The 25,063-nt window shown below is 34.1% G+C and overlaps 4 protein-coding genes across 4 annotated transcripts; 1 reads left to right on the top strand and 3 right to left on the bottom strand.

Moving 5' to 3' along the window:
* Positions 1-1,775: 1,775 nt before the first annotated feature.
* On the top strand, positions 1,776-3,774 carry LOC107861305 (retrovirus-related Pol polyprotein from transposon RE1). Its single transcript, XM_047407841.1, has 3 exons — positions 1,776-1,926; positions 2,498-2,887; positions 3,146-3,774. The coding sequence occupies exons 1-3, from the start codon at positions 1,776-1,778 to the stop codon at positions 3,772-3,774; spliced, it is 1,170 nt and encodes a 389-aa protein (XP_047263797.1).
* Positions 3,775-7,443: 3,669 nt separating this feature from the next.
* Positions 7,444-12,473, bottom strand: LOC107859817 (aspartyl protease family protein 1). The gene is made up of 10 exons (XM_016704929.2): positions 11,724-12,473; positions 11,499-11,637; positions 10,286-10,521; positions 9,863-10,087; positions 9,619-9,754; positions 9,465-9,538; positions 9,250-9,349; positions 9,100-9,157; positions 8,111-8,182; positions 7,444-8,023 (listed from the first exon to the last, which is right to left on the bottom strand). The coding sequence occupies exons 1-10, from the start codon at positions 12,017-12,019 to the stop codon at positions 7,803-7,805; spliced, it is 1,557 nt and encodes a 518-aa protein (XP_016560415.1). The 5' UTR covers positions 12,020-12,473; the 3' UTR covers positions 7,444-7,802.
* A 1,729-nt stretch (positions 12,474-14,202) lies between these two features.
* LOC107861306 lies at positions 14,203-15,725 on the bottom strand. Its single transcript, XM_016706648.2, has 3 exons — positions 15,060-15,725; positions 14,916-14,967; positions 14,203-14,706 (listed from the first exon to the last, which is right to left on the bottom strand). The coding sequence occupies exons 1-3, from the start codon at positions 15,191-15,193 to the stop codon at positions 14,536-14,538; spliced, it is 357 nt and encodes a 118-aa protein (XP_016562134.1). The 5' UTR covers positions 15,194-15,725; the 3' UTR covers positions 14,203-14,535.
* A 1,269-nt stretch (positions 15,726-16,994) lies between these two features.
* Positions 16,995-19,736, bottom strand: LOC107859818 (CSC1-like protein At4g35870). The gene has a single exon (XM_016704933.2). The coding sequence runs from the start codon at positions 19,546-19,548 to the stop codon at positions 17,050-17,052; it is 2,499 nt and encodes an 832-aa protein (XP_016560419.1). The 5' UTR covers positions 19,549-19,736; the 3' UTR covers positions 16,995-17,049.
* Positions 19,737-25,063: the final 5,327 nt, after the last annotated feature.

Below are 25,063 nucleotides of genomic sequence, written 5' to 3'. Positions count from 1 at the left end.
AGCTGTTTGTTTTAAGTTTCTTGGAGCTGTTTTTTTCTTTTCCGAAGTTCTTATTATTTTAATTAAAAATTACAAATTTCTTTTTCTTTTATTAATTTTCTTTCGAAAAGTCTTTTTTCCTCATGGTTTACATCTGTTTTAATTTTCAATGCATGCATTACACTTGCTTTAACCAAAAGTTAAAACTTGTCAATGGCATGAATACCGCAATTTTGCTAGTGTTTTTTTTTTTCTCTTTTTTTGAATTGATCAATTCCAAGTTAGAAGGTAAGAAAGCAGAACTGAAAATTATTAAATTAATTTTTGCCAACTACTTCCATATTAGTATTATATTCTAACTTGAGAAAAATATACTTTCTCAAAAACCCATATTTCGGAAAACTGATTCCTGTAAACATATACTCACTACATTAAAGTTGACTTTAATATCCAAATACTCCTACTTAATTTCTCCCTTCATTTTTAGTTTTTACTTGTTTATATTTGACTTTTCACATTCTTTAAATATAATAAATAAAATATAATTTTACTATATCAACTTTAATTATTACTCCCTCTGTTTCGTTTTAGTTGGTCCTCTTTCTAAAAAATATTTGTTTCAATTTAGTTGTCCATTTGATGAAATCAAGAGTGTTAAACTAGAATTATTTCATTACTAGGACTCTTTGTAATTAGTGTATGACTCTTGGTAGTTATTCCCTGTATCTATCATTTTTACTTTGTACAACTATATAAGCTTATATTCATGAATACATCTAGATAAGGAAGAATACTTGACTTCTTAATCTCCTTATTATTTTTGTTATTTCACATGGTATCAAAGCCTTAAACAAAATTCTCTTCCACGTTTTTCCACTATGTCTGTCGTTCCCGTCACTTCTTCTTCCTGCACTTCTCCCACTCCTGTCATCACCTCTACCTATTCTTTTGCTGTTACACTTACACCAAAAAATTATTTGGCATGGAAAACTCAATTTATTCCTCTTCTAAATTATCAAAACCTTCATGATTTCATCAATGGTACGAATCCCTCTCCCTCTGTCACTGTTGCGTTCTCCACTGATCTCACCCTTCAAGTTCCCAACCCAGAATTTGACATATGGTTTCGCAAGGATCAGATGCTTCATTCCTGGTTGCTTTCTTCTTTAACGGAAGAGATCTATCCTTGTGTTATAGGTCTCACCTCTTTCTTTGCAGTTTGGGAGGCTCTTGCCAATGCCTTTGGTTCTGTTTCACAAAAACGTCAATTGCAGCTGCATATAGAATTACATGAACTAAAGAAATCTGATCTCTCTGTTTCTAGCTATCTCTAAAAGGCCAAGGCTCTTTTTGATGAACTTAGTGACGCTGGTAGATCCATTTCTCCTGCTGAATTCAATGCGATTATTTATCGCAACATTGGACCAGAATTTCATGGCCTTATTGCTGCTCTCAATATCCGTCCAGGACCAGTTACATTTAATGAATTTCATGGACAATTAGTAGCTCATGAAATCTTGCTTAAAAATGCCATGGAACCTGTCGCAAAAATGGTTCTAAAAGGTAATTCTCCCCTTCTGCCTACTCCCCAATACCGTCCACAATACACTTCACCCCCCAATAACAACTCCAATAATAATCAGCCACGTCCATCCAACAACTCCAATAAAAATAGAAATTGTGGTCCATATCAAATTTGTGGTCTAAACAACTACTCTGCTGTCACTGGTCGAAAGAGGTATATTCCTCGTAACTTTTGACAATCGCCACACCAACATAATTATGTTGCTCCACCGATGGCTAATTATTCTGCTGTTGCACCCTCTTCACCAAATATGCAGCCTATCACCTGGTTTTCAGATACGGCTGCAAATTACCACATCACTCCGGACCTTCAAAGTTTAAGTGCCATTAATGAATATCCAGGTTCAGATCAGCTTCATGTAGGTAATGGTCAAGGGCTTCAAATCTCTCACACTAGTGTGGCAACACTACATTCTCCTTCGAAATCTCTTTACTTGAAAAATGTTTTATTTGTTCCCAAAATAGTTGAGAATCTACTCTCCGTTGATTCTTAACTATCTCTCTCATTTTCCTAACCCACTGCCTGGATCCTTACCTTTATGTCAATCCCCTCAAATACTAACTAGAAAACCTATCTCAAATTCATCTCTGTCTCTTATTTTCAATCCAAATAATGCTTCTGGATTATCATTAGCTGTGGATTCTTCAGTTTCTCTCTTAAAACAAAATTCTGAACCACCTCGCACCCATCACATGCAACTCCACCCTACCACCATGCAAAAACGCCAAGTCAATATAGCCTTAACCAAACTAAATTATCTATTAGTAGAAACTAATAACATTTTTCAAGCTAAGAAATTTCAGGAATGGCGTGACGCTGTGCAGCAAGAATTGAATGCTTTACATCAAACAAAAACATGGAGTTTAGTGCCTCGCCCTAGCAATAAAAATATAATTGGAAACAAATGAATTTTTCGCATAAAGAGGAATGCAGATGGCTTAATAGACCGTTACAAGGCGCGTCTTGTTGCTAAGGGTTACACACAACAGTCCGGTTTTGACTATCTTGAAATCTTTTCTCCCGTAGTCAAATTTACCACTGTTCGAACAGTTCTTACTCTTGCCACAGTTCATAATTGGCCCATTCATCAACTTGACATCTCTAATGCGTTCTTACATGGCCATTTAGACAGTGAATTATATATGGAACAGCCGCAGGGGTATGTTGATTCTTCCAAGCCTGACCATGTCTGCCAACTTCATCGCTTTCTTTATGGCTTGAAACAAGCTCCTCGAGCTTGGTTTCAACGCTTGTCAAACTTTTTGGAGGGTCTCGGTTTTCACTCCTCCAAGGCGGCCACGTTATTATTTATTCTTATTCAAGGTACATTAAAAATCTATGTATTGATTTATGTTGATGACATAGTTGTTACATGTTCAGATTCCTCAAAGTTTTCATGGTTCTTCGCCAAAATTAAGAAAATATTTCATGTTTGCGACTTGGGTACCTTGAATTATTTTCTAGGAATTTAAGTAAAAAGGGTCTCAGATGGCCTGTTGTTGACACAAAATAAATATGCGGCTGATCTACTGAAAGAGGCAAATATGCAGGATTCTAAGTCGTGTAGCACATCAATGGCAGTGGTCCCAACCTTGAGCAAGATAATGTATGAGCTGTTGTCAAATTCTGAGCAATATCATAAAATTGTCGGTTCCCTGCAATACATGACCTTGACTCGCCCAGACATTGCATTTAGTGTCAATAAATTAACTCAATTTATGCATTGTGCAAGAGAAGTTCATTGGCAAGCAGTGAAGCGTCTACTTCGCTATATTCGTGCAACAACCAACATTGGTTTGTTCATCTCCAAGAATACCTTGCAGCTTCAATGTTTTTCAGATAGTGATTGGGCTGGCTGCCCTGATGACCGGTGTTCCACTAATGGATATCTAGTGTATCTTGGCAACAATTTAATTTCTTGGTCGTCAAAGAAACAACCTATTGTTGCCCGTTCCTCAACGGAGAGTGAATATAAATCACTGGCCAATGCCACAGCTGAAATCGCGTGGGTAAGCTCTCTTCTTCGAGAACTTGGCTTCCGATCCGCCATCTCTGCTATCATGTGGTGTGATAACATTGGTGCAATTTACTTGAGTGCCAATCCTGTTTTTCATGCCCGCACCAAACATATTGAATTAGACTATCACTTTGTGCGGGAGCAAGTCAAGTTAGGTAGGCTTTCAATTCACTTCATTTTCGGTGCTGATTAAATCGCAGATATCATGACGAAACCGCTTGGGCAACAACTTTTCTCTATTCATTTCAACAAGTTTCGTCTATGTTCCACACCGACATCAGCTCGAGGGGGACTGTTAAAGTAGAATTATTTCATTACTAGGATTCTTTGTAATTATCTTTTACATTTGTAATTAGCGTATGACTCTTTAGTTATTCCCTGTATCTATCCTTTTTACTTTGTACAACTATATAAGCTTATATTCATGAATACATCAAGATAAGGAAGAATACCTTGACTTCTTAATCTCCTTATTATTCTTGTTATTTCATAAAAAGGATTTATTATGTTTTTTCAATACCATCTTTTACATTAAATGACTAAATAAGTTGTATTTACTCAAATTTATATTTTTAAAACATAATTAATAAGACTAATTTGATAAAATAAACTCCTAATTAATATTTTTTTAATGGGTGTGTCAAGTCAATAGGGGTCAATTAATATGAAACGGTGGAGAAGTGAATAGTATACTAAATATAGAAAAAAAACGGATATATAAATAATAAATTATCTCACAATTTTATTTAAATTGATAAAAGTAAAAATATAACGACACTTTAATTTTATAGGGCAGTTATATCCGAAGATAGCGTTTGGGTCTAGAAGAAGCCTAACACGTTGCAATAAGTTCGAAGCTTCCTAATATATTGTGAAAATTGTTGCCAACTCTTTTTAATGCTTTGACTACACTTTGATTAATGGACTTTCAAGTTACATCCATTTACTAAAAACTGCCAAGAAAAATGGTGTGACAAGATTATAGTATAAAAAAAAAAGGATAATTTCGTGCACTAAAATTTTCATCATGCAGAGGGATTTGGGAAAGGGTATCCGCCACAAGGATGTATTGTATGCAGTCTTACTTACATTTCAAGGTTCGAATCCATGACCTCCTGGTTATTACACGACAACAACTTTATCAAGTATTTAAAGCTCCCTTCCGAAAAGATTATTGTATAGTTGGAGATTAACATTTCTAATCAGATGGAATTATATTCTTCGTTCTTGTGTAAAATATTCAAAGTCAAGGGTTACCAACTTACAAGAAGACGTGTTTTTTTGGTCATTAATATCTCATGAATGAATTGGTCATAGTGTATCCTCTAATTTTTTGTCCTAAAACCACCAATCATGGTGCATTGAATAAGAGAAACACCCCCACCACCCCCACCACCACCCCACACCCACACCCACACCCCCCACATAAAGTACCAATCAAGTAGAGAAAGTAAACAACAACCACCAAATTTTTCTAGCATCATCTATCTAACATTTCCTACTTCCAGAATGGTACGGAACAAACATGGCTGAACAAAATGAATTCAACAACATACATATAGGGATTTTAATTAGGGAAAAAGATAGCTTAAAAATATCTATGCTTTGGAGAAATTTGCAGTTACGCATTTTGAACTTTGTGGGGTCTCTATGACCCCGTATACTATTTTTTACCGTATTTAACTGACATAAATTTGACACTTGGACCACTGCATGTATTTCACGCACATTGAGTGCCTAAGGAAAAAATGTTTGATAAGGGGCAAATATATGCCAGTTAAATACGATAAAAAATAGTTTAGGGGGTCATAAGACTCCGCAAAGTTCAGAATGCGCAAGTACATGTACTTTTCGCACATTTTTCCCTTTTCTTTTAATTATAGAAGCACAATAATAGTGTAAAGATTCTTTATCTCGTTAGTGTAATTTAATTTGTTAGAATTACATGCTACTTACCATTTATTCTAGATTATCAATTACTATCAGTTATGAATTAATGTTAGTATTAAATAAAGTTACTTGTAACTATCTTTTCAATGACATGATTTTTTATGTAAAAAAAGGCCAGCACTGCATATAATTAACTTCTAATTAGAGAATTGGGATCTATGTAAACAGGATTATGCGGCTTGGTTCCCTAAAATTAAGTGCAAAAAATATTGTTCGATTTTATTCTTTTTTCTGGACCAAGCTCGAATGAATGTTTTTCTGGCAAGACTTGTACCAATTAATGGAATTAATCTATTATATAACATAATGTTGAAGTGACAGTATGTTAAAGTGTACACCGCATCTAAATATTTATTCTATTAATATACTGCTTATTTATTTTAAGATTGTAACAAAACATCTTGATGAGTTGAAGACTTGGGAGGTCACCCTCGTCTGAGAAGAGCATGCTAGATTAATTTTGTAAAAGCAAATGACCAATAAAATTTTTTAAGTGTGAGAATATATATTAGTAATTGACATTTTAAAAGTCATAGCTTTAATTGTTTAGGAAAAAAAAGGGTATTCTTTGCTCAATATCGAGCTATATAAGAAAGAGATATTCTATTAAAATCAACCTCTATATATCCGCAGTTTTCTTCTCAAGTGTTATATTTGGGAAAAATAACATAAATATACACCTTAACTTTCATTATTTTATGAAGTTTTAAAAAAAATTGACCAAAGTAAGTCAGCGGAGAATCAAAGAGCAGAAGGATCAAAACTCTATTTTATAGAAGACAACGTAACAACAAAATATTCCAATAGGCAACTGACCAAACACAGTATATTCTCACAAAGTGGGGTCCGGGAAGGGTAAGATGTACGCAATCCATACCGCTACCTTCAAAGAAGTAGAGATACTGTTTTCGATAGACCCCCGACTCAATATAAAGAATAGTAAACAAGGAGATGAATGACATAACAGAAATAAGGAATAAGAAATAATAAAATAGAAATCAGAGAAATACTAAATAAAAGAAATAAGGGCAACACGAAAAGAGAAAATAGGAACTAAGAAATAAGAAATAGAACACCCACCTAGTAGTAACATACACTCGCATACTGCTTGCCACAACCCACACACTCACACTAGCCTTCTACCCTTACCTGCGACCTCCACACCGTCCTCTCTAGGATCATGTCCTCAGTAAGCTGAAGCTGCTCCAAGTCATATTTAATCACCTCCCTCCAGTATTTCTACTCGTCCTCAACAAATGTGTTAAAAAGAAACTTGGTGGTGGCATGAAAAACGACAACAACCAAAAAAACAAATAAGAGAAGAAACAAAATGTGTTAAAAAGAAACTTGGTGGTGGCATGAAAAACGACAACCACCAAAAAAACAAATAAGAGAAGAAAAGGTTGCAAGTACAAATTAGGTGGTCCTGATTTCATTCTTCCACTCTTTTTTCTTAATCTTGAAACCAACCTTTTGCCTACTTACTTTATCAGACTTCCACTAATATTTTTTTAGAATAAAAAAATGCATTTTATTCATCTTTTAATACAAAAAGTTACACTTTGATCCTTGATTTGAGGGAGTTTTGCATGACTTTACTCCCTAATCATATTTGCAAGATGATAAAACTATCCAAAGAGAGATGAGTCAAATGCATTGGCCATAATAAGGTCTCTGGCCCTCTGCCTATGACATAACTATATAGGGAGGCAAATAAACTAGTTTGCTGTGGCCTTAAGGACTTTTGAAATGCAGATCTAACAGCTTGTTGACATCTGAAAACTATCACAAGGACCTTTGAATATAAAAATCAGCATCCACCCTTCTAACCTTATTATGGTAAGAAACCTAATCCAAAACTTCAAAGCATAACGAATTCTGAGTTTGAAGGAAGAGGAGGAGAGTGTATATATACTACACAAACGCAATCTAGTATATGAGGAAATGGCGCGTACAAGACTCATAATTTACATCCCAGCAAGGGCTGAGCTAGAGGGGCGGGCGCATAGCTAACTGTCATTGCAGCTGTGATTCTGAAATATGTTGGCTCTATACACAGACTGTTCTATCACAATCACAATGTACATAAACTACCATGATGATATGTCTTAGCTACATATAAAAAATAAGGTTTGGCTCGGAAAAAGAATTAACTTTCCTACGTGAATTTACATTATATGGAGCTCTGCAAGGTTGATATCTGCACTATATGCTAAGTCCTAAGATGCATAGCTGAATCCCCAGTGTGAGAATGAGCATATGGTAGCGCTATTATAAAAGTAGCAGTACCAGAGATGCTAGGAAGCAATTTATGAGGTTCAAATAAGATGTCTGATAAACAGATGATGCAAAAGAACTTTGATGAGTATTTGTGGTCCTTTCATCTGGTTTTTCAGCATTATCATTTCCAGGCACAACAGCAACAGCAGGTGGCACATGGGTGGTATTAACGGTTTGTGATGGGAAATCATCTATTTTCTCAATGTCATAACCTGCATGAAGGCCACAAATCCAAATCAGAAGTATGAAAAAACTACTATTTTTTCCATATTTAAGTTACTGGAGAAAACAATACTCACAATCAAACTTCTTCCAACCGAGGATTATTTTTTCTCGATCAAATACAAAGCGGTATCCAGTCATGAAGTTCTCTGAAAAAGGACCAGTAAGAGAAATAACAGTCAGATATCACAATTTGGAAATGATCAGTGATATACAACCTAACCTTTTAGAGTGCTCAGATTAGCTCTAGTGGTTTTATTGCTTGAGTCTTTATTACTTGAAGCATCAACTTCACAGGGTTTGGGACTCTTTATGCTACCAAAAGGTTAAAGTACTATTCTATTCTAATCATAAGCCTAACATAAAGAGGAAACCACTTAATTTCAGGGAATTAAAGCCAAAACGGCTTTTGTCACTAACACCACTATTTTTGGGTTATCCAATGTTACACCCCCATGTTATATTATTCAGCGCTCCAAACTTACAATGCTTGACGTGGTAGATGGAAGGGAGATTGTGTGTGTTTGAGATTCCCACATTTGTTGAGAGTATAAGCTGTTGTCTCCTTATATGATCTAGGCCAATCCTCACCTCTCCTTATATTGTCTTGGACAATCCTCATGCTAACTTTCGGAGTTGATTAGAACCAAGGTTTATTTTAACATATTTTTTAAAGCAAGTTTTACCGTCTTTCTACTTCTTTAGAGGTAGAGGTATGGACTGCGTACATCTTACCCTTCCCAGACCTCACTATGTGGGAATACACTGGTTTGTTGTTGTTGTTGTTTTAAAGCAAGTTTTAACGTATAGTATATCCTGGCTAAATTAGCCAAGTCATATTCCTCCAGTCAATTTTTGGGACCACTAAACCTAAGTCTTTAATGCAAAAAGTGTAATCAACTTTTCCACGTAAACTATGTTGTTCGCTTAGAGTTTACAATACACCTCTCCTTTTGTTACATGCCGCAGTATAGACATATACTTCCTTACCATGTTGCATGAAGCTTCAGTTCAATTCAATGGAAATAGAAAATACAAAAACATTGTTGCACTTAGGAAGACTTACGTCCAATTATATTAAGATCTTGACTCTTAACAATGGCCAGGCAATACCTGAGTTGGTTCTGCATAGGAAAAAGTATTTAGTACATATACAGGAAAGGCAATAACAGAAATTACAAAGAAAATACTGTGCATAATAGCTGAAAGATAGTACCTGCATGGATATGACAATAATTGGATCAATAACAAGAAGTTGTCCTCCCCCATTCATAGTTAGGCTTAAACTAGGAATCAAGCTAGTATTTGCATCAGGACTGTCCAATACAAATCATAAAATGATTAAAGCGAAAAATCAATAAATAATAAATGGTTGAAAGAATAGGGGAGTGTATATATACATACACACTTGTGTGTATTAGCATATATTACCTCATATCATAACAATATTCAAAAGGGATCCTCGGATCAGGTGGGCGCCGTTTGTCTCGTACTTGAGAATGGAACTATTGAGGAGAAGAGGTTTGAATCTTAAACATTGTCTAAGAATGTATACAAATAAATACCATCGGAAAAGGGTTCTTACACTCTCTGAAAGCTTTGTATAGGATAGGTCTGCAAGATATGTAAAGGAGGTTCCGCTATCAAAAAGTGCTGTAAAACCAGAATCAATCAGAGTTGTTCCAACACGTATTTGATCTACAGAAACGTTGTATGTTGGGCTGCAAAATGTTTACCACAAGAGCATATGATTAAGTGAATCTAAAAGATTTGGACGGAGCAGACAAAAATAAATGGACGCGGTGTTTAATTGTGTGATTACGACTTACTGTAATGGGTTTATATTAAAGGGGGTCTCTTCCTGGTCAATGCTACCCTTGTCTCCAAAACTAATCCGTCCTGCCCCATCACGACCAAAGCACATGGAGAAGGAATCTGCCATAAAACCTTCCCGAGACAGAATACTAGGGACTGATATCTTCTCTAGACCAAGCCCAAATAAACCATTCGGTGCTGCAACATCTAGAAAAGAACCAGTTTGCTCCTGTCCACAACTGCACACTTGAAATTGGCATGTATCAGAGAATGAATTTGAGAACTTGGGCTGAAGCAGAAGAACTCCGCAGTTAACCAGTTATCCAAAATGATCTTTCCATACAACACATCTAGCAGTTAAAAATACACTGCCAGGGATCAACCCAATGCCCAAACAACTTAACATCAATTAGATAAAGGAGGTTCAGGATGCTTACCCAAAGATCACACGTGCCTGTACAAATTTTTCCTCATTGTCTTCTGTTCTCAAGTGCAAAATATCATCCACCAAAATTCCTGAAGTTGAAGTTTCTGAGGAGACATAGGATACTGAATAAGGGCAGTGATTATCTACACCAAGGCAATTACTGTGCTCTGCACACAAGCTATCACTGCAGGTGACCTTCTTGCTAGTTAACGATCTGTTCAGGCTGTATATGCTAAGCTCAAAATCCTGGAGCAAAAAATATAATCCACTTTAGAAGGAGTGAAAAGGAAACAATATAAGAGAACCACAAAAGAAATGCATCTCATTTCTCCAACAGTCTGTCTAACCACCCTTGTAATTTATCTTGCAAATCAATGTTAACAGTATATTTAATGCTCCTCCCAGGCCATCTTTATATTAGAGGAAGACAATTCCATCAAACCATGGCTGAGGAACTGACAAAATGAACATACAAAGTTTGATGAGCAAGGCTATGATGGAATCAAACATGTATTAGTAAAATGGTAACCCCAACTGGAAAACTAGGTAATAAAAGTGATATCTTTTCACAGTTGAGAATAATGTAAAAGTGAACTATACAGGAATCTATGATTGTGCATACTCTTGTGAAACTTTGGTTATAAAATTCTCTTTGGCTGCTTCACAAACTAATCCAAAAATGTGAACCCATAACTAGTATACTCGTATAAGTGGTCATTTTCTAGTTTACCGTACCAACTTCTTATCAGAACATCTAACTACATTCAGGAGTCATGGCATGCCACTTTCCTAAAGGCACAGAATTTTGTGGATACTATTGCAGGTTTGTAAATGAATCAGTTGCTTTCACTTCTCACGTGAAAATGGAGGTCATCATTTACTTTTGTCAAAAGGAAACTCTTATGAAGTTTATAAGCTCCTCACACCTTGTGCCTAAATAGCATAGAATTCATGGATGCAACAAAATGGTCTAGCTGTCAAAGGCACTTTTTAGCTAATCCTTTATGTTACAGCACAAATTTTTCACTCATTCATTTCATACCAATATAATAACAACAACAACATACCCAGTGAATTCCCACAAGGGCGGTCTGGGGAAGGACCCTTGACTCAGTACAACAGAAAGGAAAAACGACAGTGACGAAAACATAGCAACTAATATGGAAACAGTAACAACAACATGAAGATACCCAAAAAGAAAAGGGGGGGAAAGTAAAACATACAGAGCTGTAAAGTGTAGGATCATCAGTAGAAGCACATCTGCCACATTCACAAGGCACCCAAAATAAATCACTCCCAGTATCAAGAGCCACAAGAAACTTCAATCCAGGTGTCCCCAAAGTCACCGTAGTGTAATGCAAGCTACAAAATCCCCAAAAACAAATTCAAGAATCCTTCAATCACAAAAGCAAGAAACTTCAAAATCAAAGAGGGTTTTGGGTCTTTACAATCCAAGAGAGCTGATCCGGAAAGTAGAATTGCCATCAGAGAAAGTAAGTCGTCCATCAAATTTGAAAAGCCTCCTTCCATGTAGCAACCGATCATGGTTAGCCAAATGTATATAATACTGTAAACTTCCCTTGGCTGGCCAATCTTGAAGTGGACCCGCAACTTTCTGCAATGACCATTTCTTGACAGTTTCAGAGAAACGATGGTGCATTTCAAATGTGAAAACACGGCCATTACATTGTCCAAATGGGAAAATCAAGAACATTGTTAGAAACAAACTAACAAAAGATGACATTTTTAATTTCTTTTTGCTTAGAAACTCAGATCTTGAAGTGTAATGGCACTGCAAATTTATTGGGTTAGGTATACCAGAAGGAGAGTCAAGAAAAGGAAAAAGAGAGTTAATTTTGACAGTTGATAGGGAGGAATGTTGGGTTGTAGTTCAAGAAAATGGAGGGCCAGGGGTTGAGAAAATTTTTACTTTCTTCATTGTTTGATGGATTTGGCGTTTTATCAATCACCAAATCATGATAATCTAGTGATCATTTTCCCATTTGTCATATTTTGCTCCGGTTATTAAATTTTTTTTACCGCTTGTAATGATAAAAACAAATTCTTGAAACATAAGTTAAATACTTCTATACCATCATAATATTTCAGAAGTTATTTTCGACGTGATATTAATTTCTGAATAACCTATCATTCACTAGACACAAATTTATATTCGTTATAATCGACACAGGATGTTGTAATGGATATCTCCGAGGACATGAGTTTAGGAATTGCTTACGGAACGTCTTATCATTCGGTGGTTGTTAAAAGAACAAAGACCGATTCATTTAAATGACAAGAATTAAAAATCCTAACATATTTTCTCTACTCAGCGGTAATTATGTGACATTGCTCTTTTTGTGTGTGTGTGTGTGTCAGTTTTGTTGGTAAATTTAATAATAAGCTGGCAGACTGGTTTTAAAGTGTTTTAATGAAATGTATAATATTTGTATGTACATGACAAAGGACGAGACAAACACCTTTAAGCGGCTCCTTTTTTGTTTCTTCTTTTCATGTGGGGGGCATGAATATTAAAATATTCTTCAACTTTATAAACTTGTTTGAAAATAATTTACTAGTATATACTAGTAGTGTGTTCTTTTGTTATCTATTCCAACTGACACGTTTACTTACATCTTAAAATTAAGGATTCGTTTGATCATAAATATTTTTTTTATTTTCTTAAAAAAAAAGTTTTGAGTTAAAAATTATGGTGTTTGGTCATTAAAATTTTGAAATGGATTCTCCTTTTTTCACTTCCAATTTCAACTTTCATTATTATTACATATAACCTCAATCTTTAAATTTTTACACAAACTCCTTTTATTAACTAAATTTCGTAATTTTTTAAAAAGTTCAAATTCAATAAAATAATTAATTCAAGTGAAAATAATTAAGAATTTTCATCAACAAATTTAAGAATATCTAAAATATATTTATATCTATCAATCATATTTATCAAAATATATTTTTCTCTATTTAATTGATTGTGGTTAGATAAACTTATTTAGCTCGTATTTGTGATATTTTTATTCAAATTTTAGAAGAATAACAATCATAATAATTAGTTTGCTGTTAATTATTTTATCAATTGAAGACATATAAATCATTTTCTCAACATTTGGTTGTGTGTTAGTAGGTAAATTAGTAGTTGGGTGATTTTGATAATTTTTAAAAGTTGAGGGCATAAAATTATATTTAAAAAATATTTTTAAAAAGTTAAAAAAAAAAAAAATTTAAAAAACATGATAAAACACAACTCCAACTCCAACTTCATCTTCAATTCAACTACAACTCCAAAAAAAAAAAAGTAATTAAAGTAATTTTTATAGTCAAGCTGCTACTTAAATTTAGATGGCCACGCTAGCTCGAGGGAAATAATTGATCTGCTTGTAAGAGTTGACATCCAAGTCAGAAAGCTCATTTCTTTATGTTTCTTTATTATTTTTGTTTTCATTACAAAATAAGTAAGAAAAAAAGAATTTAGATTCCTACTGATTTTATTGACAACTCAATTGTGTTTGTGATATCTTCATTTGTCTCCCCCCACCCCAACTCCATTTTCATTTAGGCTTTTAGCAAATAAGAACTTTGCTCTTCGATCTATTTCTTATAAAATCTTAATGGGTGTTAGGCAATCCTTTTTATTTCCATACTGCCGATGGATAACCATCTCTGATTTCCTTTGCTTTCATTATCGTATGATGATTTTATTCTACAAAATTATGTTTTAGTTGAGCCGGGCCTATTACAGAGGTAAGGCTACCTATAAAATTACGCCAGAAATGTTGTTTAAACATAATTAAATTTGATTTTCTTTCTCAAAAGCTAAAAAGAAAACGAAAAACATATACTATATAACTTTGTCTTGAATTCTCCATTCTAAACAAAATTTCAGATAATGCACAAGTATTTGGTACAAAAAGAAGAAAAGAACTCGAGGCATTATTTGCTCAAATACGTAAACATTTACGGGTCCAAAATCCAAACAACTTGTCACTGAATTGACAATAGGGAATTATCTTAAGTGCTAGTCACTTTCAAAGTTAACACGTACTATACTAATAAAAAAAAATCGTACTACTAATATTTACATAAACGTTTGCTCACCTCACAATCTAACAGTACCCACACAAAAAGAAAAAAAAAGTAATTCCCTCAAAAAGGGATCTGGACCTAATTTCCTACATCTTAACATTCTCCTTGTTAAATTAAACAAAATTGTGGAAAAGAAAATTTTTGTGATGTTTGTGTATTTTCTCAAGCTGGAGAGACAGAGGTATAACCAAATTTATCAGACAAATTAGTTCTTGTTAAAGGTGAAAAATGTTCCATCTGCTTAATAAATTGTACATCCTGCACCAAAGGATTACTTGTTCTCCCAGGAGGAGACCCTGAGTAACATGATGGTGAATTTCTTCCATCTTTTGTCTGCATTGGAAAAAAAAAATGTTAAATTAATTAAGAAAAGTATAATAGGATAGTGAAGGAGCTAGTTATGCGTCTCATATTTTATGTAGTGAAATCATATCGCGTTTATAGATCAAAAGCTACTTTGCATATATACATACTACGAACTATTTGGTTTTCCTGCTGTCGTAGAGGCAAATACAAGATTTAAAAGTCTTTAGATAACCAACCTTTTCAGCAACAATGTTGAGAATCCCACTTCTTCCATCTAAATTCTTCTGGCTGATCAAGTGAAGTTTCCAAATGTTATTACTCAAGACATCTCATTTGATAAAAATATATAAAATAAAAGTGTGAAAATTGGGAGTTAGTACCTGTTATCATTGGAATTTATGGATTTGAGGAATTCAGGAAGAGTATTGGATCCAAGTTTTCTAGGCTTAGGGCAAATAGGTGATACATGATTTTTGTCCTCAACAAAAATGTTGTTCACTGAAGAATGATACATCTGTCTCTCTTAATTTGTTTCTCTCTAATTAATTAACATAGAAAAGTGCATTTGTTCTACTAATTAAATGTCACAAGTACGATCACTTGTGACATTTTCTGTAACTGGTCCTGCTTATTTATACTATTGTGGAAAACGTTAATCACACGTGTTGTTATTACCCTAAGTTAACATGGGCCACATGTTTTTGTCTCAAACAAGAGGAGAAAGAGAGAGATAAAATAGTGATTAGTTAAGTGTAGTGGGCTTGTTTGTACAAAGTTTGTTGGTTATACTCAAAGGTTGAATGAGGCAACGAATTGCTTGGCCAACATTTTACGTAGGGTAAGGTCTTTTGACTAGACTTTATTTTTCCTATTCCTTCTCACATTTCTCATTTGATCCAAGTATTTAGGTTTCCCAAGACTTACTGCATTCATAATTTCTAATTTTAACTCAATTCTCTGCTTTATGTTTTCGGAAAATTGAACTTCCTTAATCATACAAGTGGAATTGTCAAACTTAGATAAGCTATATGACACTTGTCCAACAATCACGACTTGGTCAAGTGATATAATTTAGAAAGGCTCACCACCACTTGACAGAACCTAAATTGCAAACTAATGTTTCCTATGGGCCCACGAAATAAATTTGAAAAAAATAAATGAATCCACACAATTTTTCTTAATCCAATTTTTAAAATAAAATACCTTTTTTAAAAAAAAAATGTTTGGGAAGTGGTTTTGAGTGAGTCATGTTTCTGATACACAAAAGCATATTTAACCAAATAAACAATCGACGGATTGGGACATGATCTATATTTTGGCTATAAACAATTTGACTTGATTCGTTCATTCAAACATTTTATATATATATGCATTCTTCCTTTTTTTTTTTTTCCTCTCTCAAGTCGATGATACGATGAATTTCATTAATTCAAAAAAGAACTTACGATAAGAGCTGATTCTGCTGTGAGGAATTAGCATACTTACTCGCTTTCCTTCAGTTCATGGATGAACGAAAACTCATTTAGGTGTCAAGGCAATAAATATGAATTAGTCATATAGACTTCTGGAACAAATTCCCCAAAAAATACAAATTTGTATCAAAGAGCCCTTAGGGTTTCATCAAACCAATATATTAACAACTTTTTTGGCATATGATTGACCTACCTGGAGAACAATTATATGAGAACGTGAACGCACGAGGAAACATCAAAAACTTCTCCAAGAAACTTGTTTTTAAAACTAATCTTCTTTGTTGTAAAGCAATAGTTTTAACCTAAAAAAACACACTACAGCTGTTGCGACAAGTATGAAATGGCATATCCTGCAATGCTGCAATGTGAAGACAAACAAACAGGGCAACATCAATTTGCTGGTACAATGAACAGATTAAAAACTGAAAATTCTAGTCCTTTGAGAAAGCCAAAGGTATATGTTGTTTCTCCCCCCCGTGAATGAACCAAACACGAAACGATGCTAAAGTAACTTGAGCAGATGTTGGGTAAACATCTATTCACTCAGTAGATTGGTCAAAACTTGATCTGTCAAAGCTGTATTATGGATACAGAATGGCAGTGAGAACACTTAATTTATAATCTCACACTAAGATAAATTGGACGTATCCTGTCGTCAGACACAATAATATAGACACGACCTGATCCTAAAGTTACAGACTACTAATACAGTGGAACCAGGTAAGACACTATAATATGTTCTCTAGTGATCCTAAGCCAAGTATCTGTTTCCAAATAAACGTCCCACCCAAAGGACGAACCAAGAAAAGAGGAGAGATATGATAGATGCAGAAACACATCCAATCACAAATAAGAATATATACAAATCTCAACACAAATCATTGGTTTTATTCACAATTCATGAATTATATGTATCCCAGTCAAACGTAGGTTGTGAGAAAACCTCATAATCAGTCAGCCCTTCGATAATGTTGTCGACAGTCTGTATGCCTTGTAACAAAGCTGGCTGAAAAGCATCATTATCAGAGGGCAAAATTTTATACATCACTAACAACCCAAGTGTGAATATGGCTTGAAGCTTAGTTGAGTCTCCTCGTACAGAGAAAAAAAGTAGCATTGCAAGGAGGAACAAGTCAACGCAAAACCTCATGATAGATAATACAGTATCCATCAACCTCCCATCATTACCAGCAGGGAAACCTCGCACTCTGTATACAAACAGGAAATTGTACTTGTCAACCACATACCTGTACCCAAAGTAAACTGCACCGACAGGAACCACAAGAGGAGCAAACGAACAATATATCAGGGTCAAGGCAAATATCGTCAGATTGAAGGCATAATATTGCGCAAAGTCGAACTTTGGCTTTGGAACTGGTGAGGTTCGGCTGACTGGAGGGTATTCAGACAAATCTTGTCCTGGGAAATCAACTTCATTTGGAGAGGCATCATTTAAAAATCCATTGTTGTCAGCAACCACAGTTGAACTCCTTTCATGAATCAGAGGCCTCTGCAAACTATCAATGTCTTGATTTTCCAATGGATAGTCCTCGATCCTTTCTGGTACCAGCTGAAGCATGTCATTTTTTCGGAACTTTTGAAGCTGCTTCTTAATCCAAGGAATTGGCGTTAACAAATCAAAAGATATACCCAAGAAACTGCTTGTAATTAAAAATGCAAGAGATGAAAGACATGTCCTTGTCAAAAAGGAAGCGGTCATGTACTGCTCGATCTTTTTGCAATCTTCTCCATCCAAATAACAGCGGCCCATACTTAAGAGCGCACCCTCAAGAGATGATTCGACCAAAGCCCTAAGGAGAATGAGATTTACAAGAAAGAAGCAAACCATTTTCAGTAGCGCAGCCCTTTGCTCGCCAGATACAGTAAGATGCCGTTCAAATTTTGAAAGATAAGAAAGAACTGAAGGGACAACAATGTACATGCTCACAAAAATCAGAACATTAGGCAAAAATTGAAATATTATTGTTGCTAGCCAGCTCGATCCCTGCACCCAATTCAGCCACATCTGAGCATGGTCCATTGCTTCAGCATTAATTATCCGCCCTGCGCTTTGAATGGCACTAATCACAGCGAGTGGAGAACTGCAGAATAACAGCATCAACAGTAGGCATGTGTTCACCAACACTCTGCGTAACCTTAAAGAAAACTTTGTTGATCCCAGGTGGTTCCAGTATATGTCAGTAGCTAAAGGAGCTCTCTCTACTTTCCACTGATTTCTCTGTAGTTGCAACTCAATGACTGAAAAGAATCGACCATATCGCCTCCTCTTCTCATTTCGGAGGTCCTGGACAGCCTTATTAGCAGTAAAGACATCCTTAAATACCACAAAAGCTACACCAGCACCTCTTGCTCGACCTTCTTTATAAGATGCCATTTCCATCTCCAAATCAGCTCTTAACTCTTGCAATTTTCTCAATTTCTCTTCATCCGAGAAACCCAATTGGTCCATAACACGATACCACGTATCCTTGACTTTTCTCCACAGAAAACACAGTCGCTCTAACAAACCCCTCCCATTCACACTATCAATATCGTCCTCATCTTCCTCACCCTCATTCAAATAACCCCGTGACTCAATTCTCGCCACTAATTTAGAAATATCTTCCCGAACCTTCACCAACTCTGTAGCTAAATCATCCAAAGCACACAAATCCATAGGCACAACTACTCTATACACCTTCCCCGGATATTTATGCTGAAAATAATCCACCAAAGGTGTCTTATCAAAACCTAAGGTTTTAGGCACACCCTGCACCATAATAGTAAAAATCGCACTGGCATTCGTACCAGGACTACTTGGATTTCCATATCCATCTCTAAGCCTAGTAATTTTCAACCTTTCTTGTATTTCAGTTATACCATAATGTACCAAAACAACAACAATAACAACAAATATAAAGTGAATCCAGAGCAAAGCAGAACCTTTTTCTATATGATTTATCGTGGTCTTCGAAAACTGATCAGCCATAGGAGCTTTACCAGCATAAATATTCAACGGCAGCATAACAGCAAGAGCAAGAATTGCCAGTAATAATAGCAACGCAGAGCTCCCGCCCTCAATAAGAAGATATTGTGCTGCATCGGCGCCGCAGTGTCGGGCGATTTCAACGCCAGTGGCGTGCCAGGCAGCGAGGAGCTTGGAGGCAATAGCAGTGGGCCCCGGCATGCGACGGTGGTCGCTTCGAAGCTTACCGAAAATGAAGATAAGGAGGCAAGTTAAAGCTCCGACGGCGGAGATATTGAGAAGGTACTGGATGTTACCATACCAAGCGACGTCGTAATTGAAGTCGCCCTCCCCCGCGGCGGACGGCGGAGGAGAGAAAGGGGAGCTGGACGCCATGGAAGGTGGGTGAGCAGAGAAAGTGGATGGGATCATATTGAATTGAATTGGGATTGAGATTCATGTAATGGGTTAGGGTTTTTCGGCGGGTCGGTTAATTGCAGAAATGATTAACCCGAGAAGATGATGAGAAACTCAGAAATGTGGAAAGGTAATTCCTTAAATGTTAAGATCCCATTTAAAAACCCCCTTGCTAATTGTTAAGGGATAATGCCTATTATAACGACACAATTATTACTGCCCGTTTCATAATAAATAGATTATTTGACTTTGACATATAGATTAAGAAAAAAAATGACATAAATTTAACATAATTTTTTATTTTTACTCTTATTTAAAGTACAAAATTATATTTATTTTATTCTTTTTCAGTTGATGGGCCCCTTGATTGTCAAATCCTCAAAGGTAAATTTAAAAAAAATAATTCACTTATTTTAAAACATCAAAAATATTTTAATAATTCATTTATTATGAAATGAATAGAGTACTACTTTTTAATTGCTTTAACCATGTGGAAGGAAAAAAAGTTGTTGGAAGTGTTAATGCTGACACAACAGAGGCCCAATAAAGATAACCCGAGTTTTTTCTAAAGGGCAAACAATTTTGAGGCCCATATCCGAGTTTGCGTTGAACATTATTAGGTTCTGTGTAACAAATCCGAATTCTCAACACAAATACTCGAAGGGGTTGTATAATATTCACACAAATACCCATTTTTCCCACAAGGCATATATTTGGGGAGACACTATAAATTCTGATAGTTTGAAATTTAATTATAAAATTTTTTAATATTTTACATAATTACTGAAAATCTCGATTTTGGATCTATCGAGATACATAATTAACTTCTGATACATCAAATGAAAATACTTTTTTTTTTCTTTGTAAATATACATAATTAGCTCTCGATATATTTTTTTCGATTTTGGACTTATAAAGATACATAATTAGCTTCCGATACATCCAAGGAAGATACATAATTAGTTGAATTTTTTGTAATTACTTTGAAATGATGGAGATTCGTGCAACTATGGTAAGTTAAGGTATATGTTTATGTTATTTTTCCTATATTTTAACTTATATATGAGACAAATGTTCAGGATATTTTAGGACACTTAACCTGCTGAATGGACCAGGAATTTTGTCTTAGAGGCAAAATATAGGACTTAGATATGTTGCCCATCGATCATAAGTGATCTAACACTTACGTTCAAGATGGGATATTTCAAAACAGTTGGCAAACAATTTTGAGGCCCATATCCGAGTTTGCGTTGAACATTATTAGGTTCTGTGTAACAAATCCGAATTCTCAACACAAATACTCGAAGGGGTTGTATAATATTCACACAAATACCCATTTTTCCCACAAGGCATATATTTGGGGAGACACTATAAATTCTGATAGTTTGAAATTTAATTATAAAATTTTTTAATATTTTACATAATTACTGAAAATCTCGATTTTGGATCTATCGAGATACATAATTAACTTCTGATACATCAAATGAAAATACTTTTTTTTTCTTTGTAAATATACATAATTAGCTCTCGATATATTTTTTTCGATTTTGGACTTATAAAGATACATAATTAGCTTCCGATACATCCAAGGAAGATACATAATTAGTTGAATTTTTTGTAATTACTTTGAAATGATGGAGATTCGTGTAACTATGGTAAGTTAAGGTATATGTTTATGTTATTTTTCCTATATTTTAACTTATATATGAGACAAATGTTCAGGATATTTTAGGACACTTAACCTGCTGAATGGACCAGGAATTTTGTCTTAGAGGCAAAATATAGGACTTAGATATGTTGCCCATCGATCATAAGTGATCTAACACTTACGTTCAAGATGGGATATTTCAAAACAGTTTACACGTTCAGTTGACCACAAGTTATGCGTTATCGGCAAACTTTATAACTCATGCCTTGACACTTTGGGAAACAAAAATTCAAAACTAAACACTCTGGGGACACTATTGCGCAATTGCTAGGCCCAATAGAGATAACCCGACTTTTTTCCGAAAGGGCCCAATACGATTCTTTGGCCCATGTCTGAGTTTGTGTTGAACAATGGTAGGTTCTGTTGAACCATACAAAAATGGGACATCCATATATAACAGATCTTTGAGCAAATGATGGTACCTAGCTAGTTAAGAGACCATGACAACTTACAGGACTCCATTATTCATGCAATTGTTTGTTGCAAGCATATATAGCTTTCTTCCTTTTGTCCATTAATTCCTACTTTAATTTTATCAGGCTTCTTTTCCCCCATTATTCAAAGAATAATATCAGTTTCTAGTGATTGGACCTTGAGATCTTCACAATCTTTACGTATATATCCTGAATGTGAAGGTTCAGTTAAACGTGGGCATCATATCTTATAATATATACTGTTGCCTTCAAATCTTCAGTTTCAGTGCTCTACCTCAAACGCGTTTCGTATACTATATAATTAGGCGTTTACCAATGGACGTAAGTGCTTCAGCTTTCCTTTTCTTGCGATTGCATGCTCTTTCGTCTTTCGTTGCTTTCCATCATATAGTTTTCTGCACTCCACATTTTCCTTTATACTATTAGACTTAAATAATGGGACTAGAACATTATCAAGAGAAGTCCCATTATGTAATACAACAACATATGTATGGTTACCAAAAAAACAAGTGGGATCTGGAGAGAGCGAGCAGTGCGTGTGCCCTTACCTCTTACTTGTAAACGTAGAGAGGCTATTTTGAATAAATCATCAGTTCAAGTAAAGCATATTTTACGAAAAGCAAATCTAGTAGCAAAGAAGTCATGTTGAAAATAATGAAAAAAGATAATACAAAGTCTCGTTAGATAGTAATATAATATGATGTATATATACATGGCACCGCCCAATAACGTTGTCTTTTGAAGCAAAAATAAAAACTTTTGACCTTTTCCGTGCGTTGTTTGTTGTAAACAAAATATAAAGATAAATCACAAATGATAAATCTAATACTAGCTGAGAACCATTCAAAATTAGAATTAAAAATGTCAAGCTAAGGAGAAAAAGAAGGCATTTTTAATTTAAGGAACTAGACTACTAATTATACTATTTCGTAACGACGAATGGAGACCAAAACCTCCATATCCACTTATGTATAACTTTAAATTTAACATTCGAGATCATAATTAATAAATAAATGCTGCCTAGTGCATAATCACATGGCTTGACATTAATTGCAACCTTCAATTTTTGGTTAAAGGATGAAGCAGACAATATTAAAATGGCAACATGTGCATTAGTTTAATATATAAGAACAAGCTAATATTCATGTAAAGCTTATACTATAACGGGTTGATTTGGTCAGTACAGAAATAATTAATTACTTAACAAGTTTAAAAAGACATAAAGGAAATTGAAATTTCATCATTAAAAACATAATTTGTTGAAGTGATGATAATCACGAGCCTGTTCAATAAAATCATAATTAAAAAAATGTACCTTGGTCGGCTCTATAAAGTATTCATTTCCTACTTATGTATATTAGCGTGTTGGGCCAAATCTTATAAGAAATTAAAAATACGTGAACAATTTTTATTTTTATTTTTTGAAAAAAAGGTGTTTATATTAAAAAGGTAAAATGCTTAGTTATGTTTTTAAGAAATAGATCAGTGTTTTTGAGAAGCAGCAGACTTTGTTTTTGAAAATTTTAAAAGGATAATTTTATCTCTTTCAAGAAGTACTTTTGCTGTATCCGCCAAGCACATGATACTGCCCTAATAGTAATAATTACTTTTAAGTTAATTAATCAAACACAAATTATTATTTTCTAAATCCTAAAAATATTTATAATGAAAATATCTTTTAAATAAATAAATTTAAGAAATTTAGTCAAACATGTCTCCATTGAATTAATTGAGGTAAATTTAATTTTGTTTAGAGTTTGACAACTGAGGTTTTGTCTTTATAAAAAAAAATAGTCGTATGCCACATTAAACACATGACCCCTTTTCAATAATGACTTCGACCTTTTTTTCTTCACCATGTGAAAATAGGATTTAGGAAGTACTAATTCTTTTTGTTTTCTTTTCATATATACTTCCTCCCTTTAATTTTATTTGTCACTTATTTCTAAAATAAATTTTCATCTTTATTGATCACTTTTGACATATTAAGATAAGACAAAAAACAAAAATATTTTACTCTTAACATTAGTTGTTATTCTTTAAATTATTTTTAAGACATAATACTCTAAATATCATCTAAGAGAGGTAATATGATAAATAATTATTGATTTTTAATAAAAATATGATAAATAAAAATGAAGGAACAATATTTTCTTTTTCAATGCAAGAAGTGATAAACTTGAAAATAGTCAATGTAAGCATTAATTCCAGTTAATTATTTTGGTAAAAAGAAGGTACTTATTAAACGTACGTCCATCAAAAAGTAGGTGGAGTTTGCTATGATTTGGTAAAAGTATTGTAATTTGTAAAGACGTAACATCCCACCCCCATCTCCCCAAACCCCTACCCCTCGTGCCCCCTCCAAAAAAGAGAAAAAGAAAAAGAAAGTAAGAAAAGGACTTTTGTTTTTTATTTGTAAGCTGATCTGAAAATAAAATCTAAATTAATCTTGAAGTTTCAATATTGATCACGCAAAGAAGAAATGTTGCAATATTATATTGTTGCGAGATTAAATATTTAAGTATGACCAGGAAAAAAAAAAAAACAGAAGAAAACTTAAACACTAAGGAGTCGTTTGGTAGAGTGTATTAAAAAATCTAATGTATTATTCTTGTGTACTAATAGTACCTTGTTTGATATTCTTTTTTTAGCCAATATATAACTAAAATTTGCATTAGTTATACACCCTATTGTGTATTAAACAATGTATTATTAATACAACTCATTTTCTATGTATCAGTAATACGAGGATTTTAATACATGCATTAGTTTATTAAATGATAAAATTGTCCCTCAAATTCCTACTAAAATATTTCTCTCAAGCCATTTTTCATAGTACCTGCATCTTTGTTCTACTAAAATATTTCCCCAAGCCATTTTCCGTAGTATCTGCATCTTCTTTCCATGGAACAGCCTCTCTTTTTATATTATCGAAGAAGAATTATGACTATAGTAATGTAGATATATGATCAGAATATAGTGAATTAGGTGTAGCGGTAGCAGTGTACAGCTTATTATCACAATATATCTTTCTCTTCCTCCTCGTTAATTAGATTACTCTTCTCATTAGAATTTGATATTTGGTTATTGGGTATGAATTTGAAATTGAATTCTTTGTTTTTTGAGGTTATGAATCCGGGTAAGAAGGGTTTAGGTTTGAAGTTTTGGATTTGTTTGAATTGGTAAAAGATTAAATATTAGGGTCTCAATTGCTTTAAAAAAAATCAGACAAAGAAAGTTAAAAGGGTATTTTTGGTAATAAATATTTTTTTATAAAAATTATACAATATATATTATTTTTAATACATCAAATCAAACAATGTATAAGAAATAACGTCAGCATAACTAATGCAAGCACAACTAACACCAATATTACTAATACAAGCAT

Source organism: Capsicum annuum, chromosome 2 (genome assembly GCF_002878395.1).
Source record: "Capsicum annuum cultivar UCD-10X-F1 chromosome 2, UCD10Xv1.1, whole genome shotgun sequence".
NCBI lineage: Eukaryota > Viridiplantae > Streptophyta > Magnoliopsida > Solanales > Solanaceae > Capsicum > Capsicum annuum.
The sequence above is the reverse complement of the archived record's forward strand: the minus strand, read 5'-3'. Positions and strand labels throughout refer to the sequence as shown.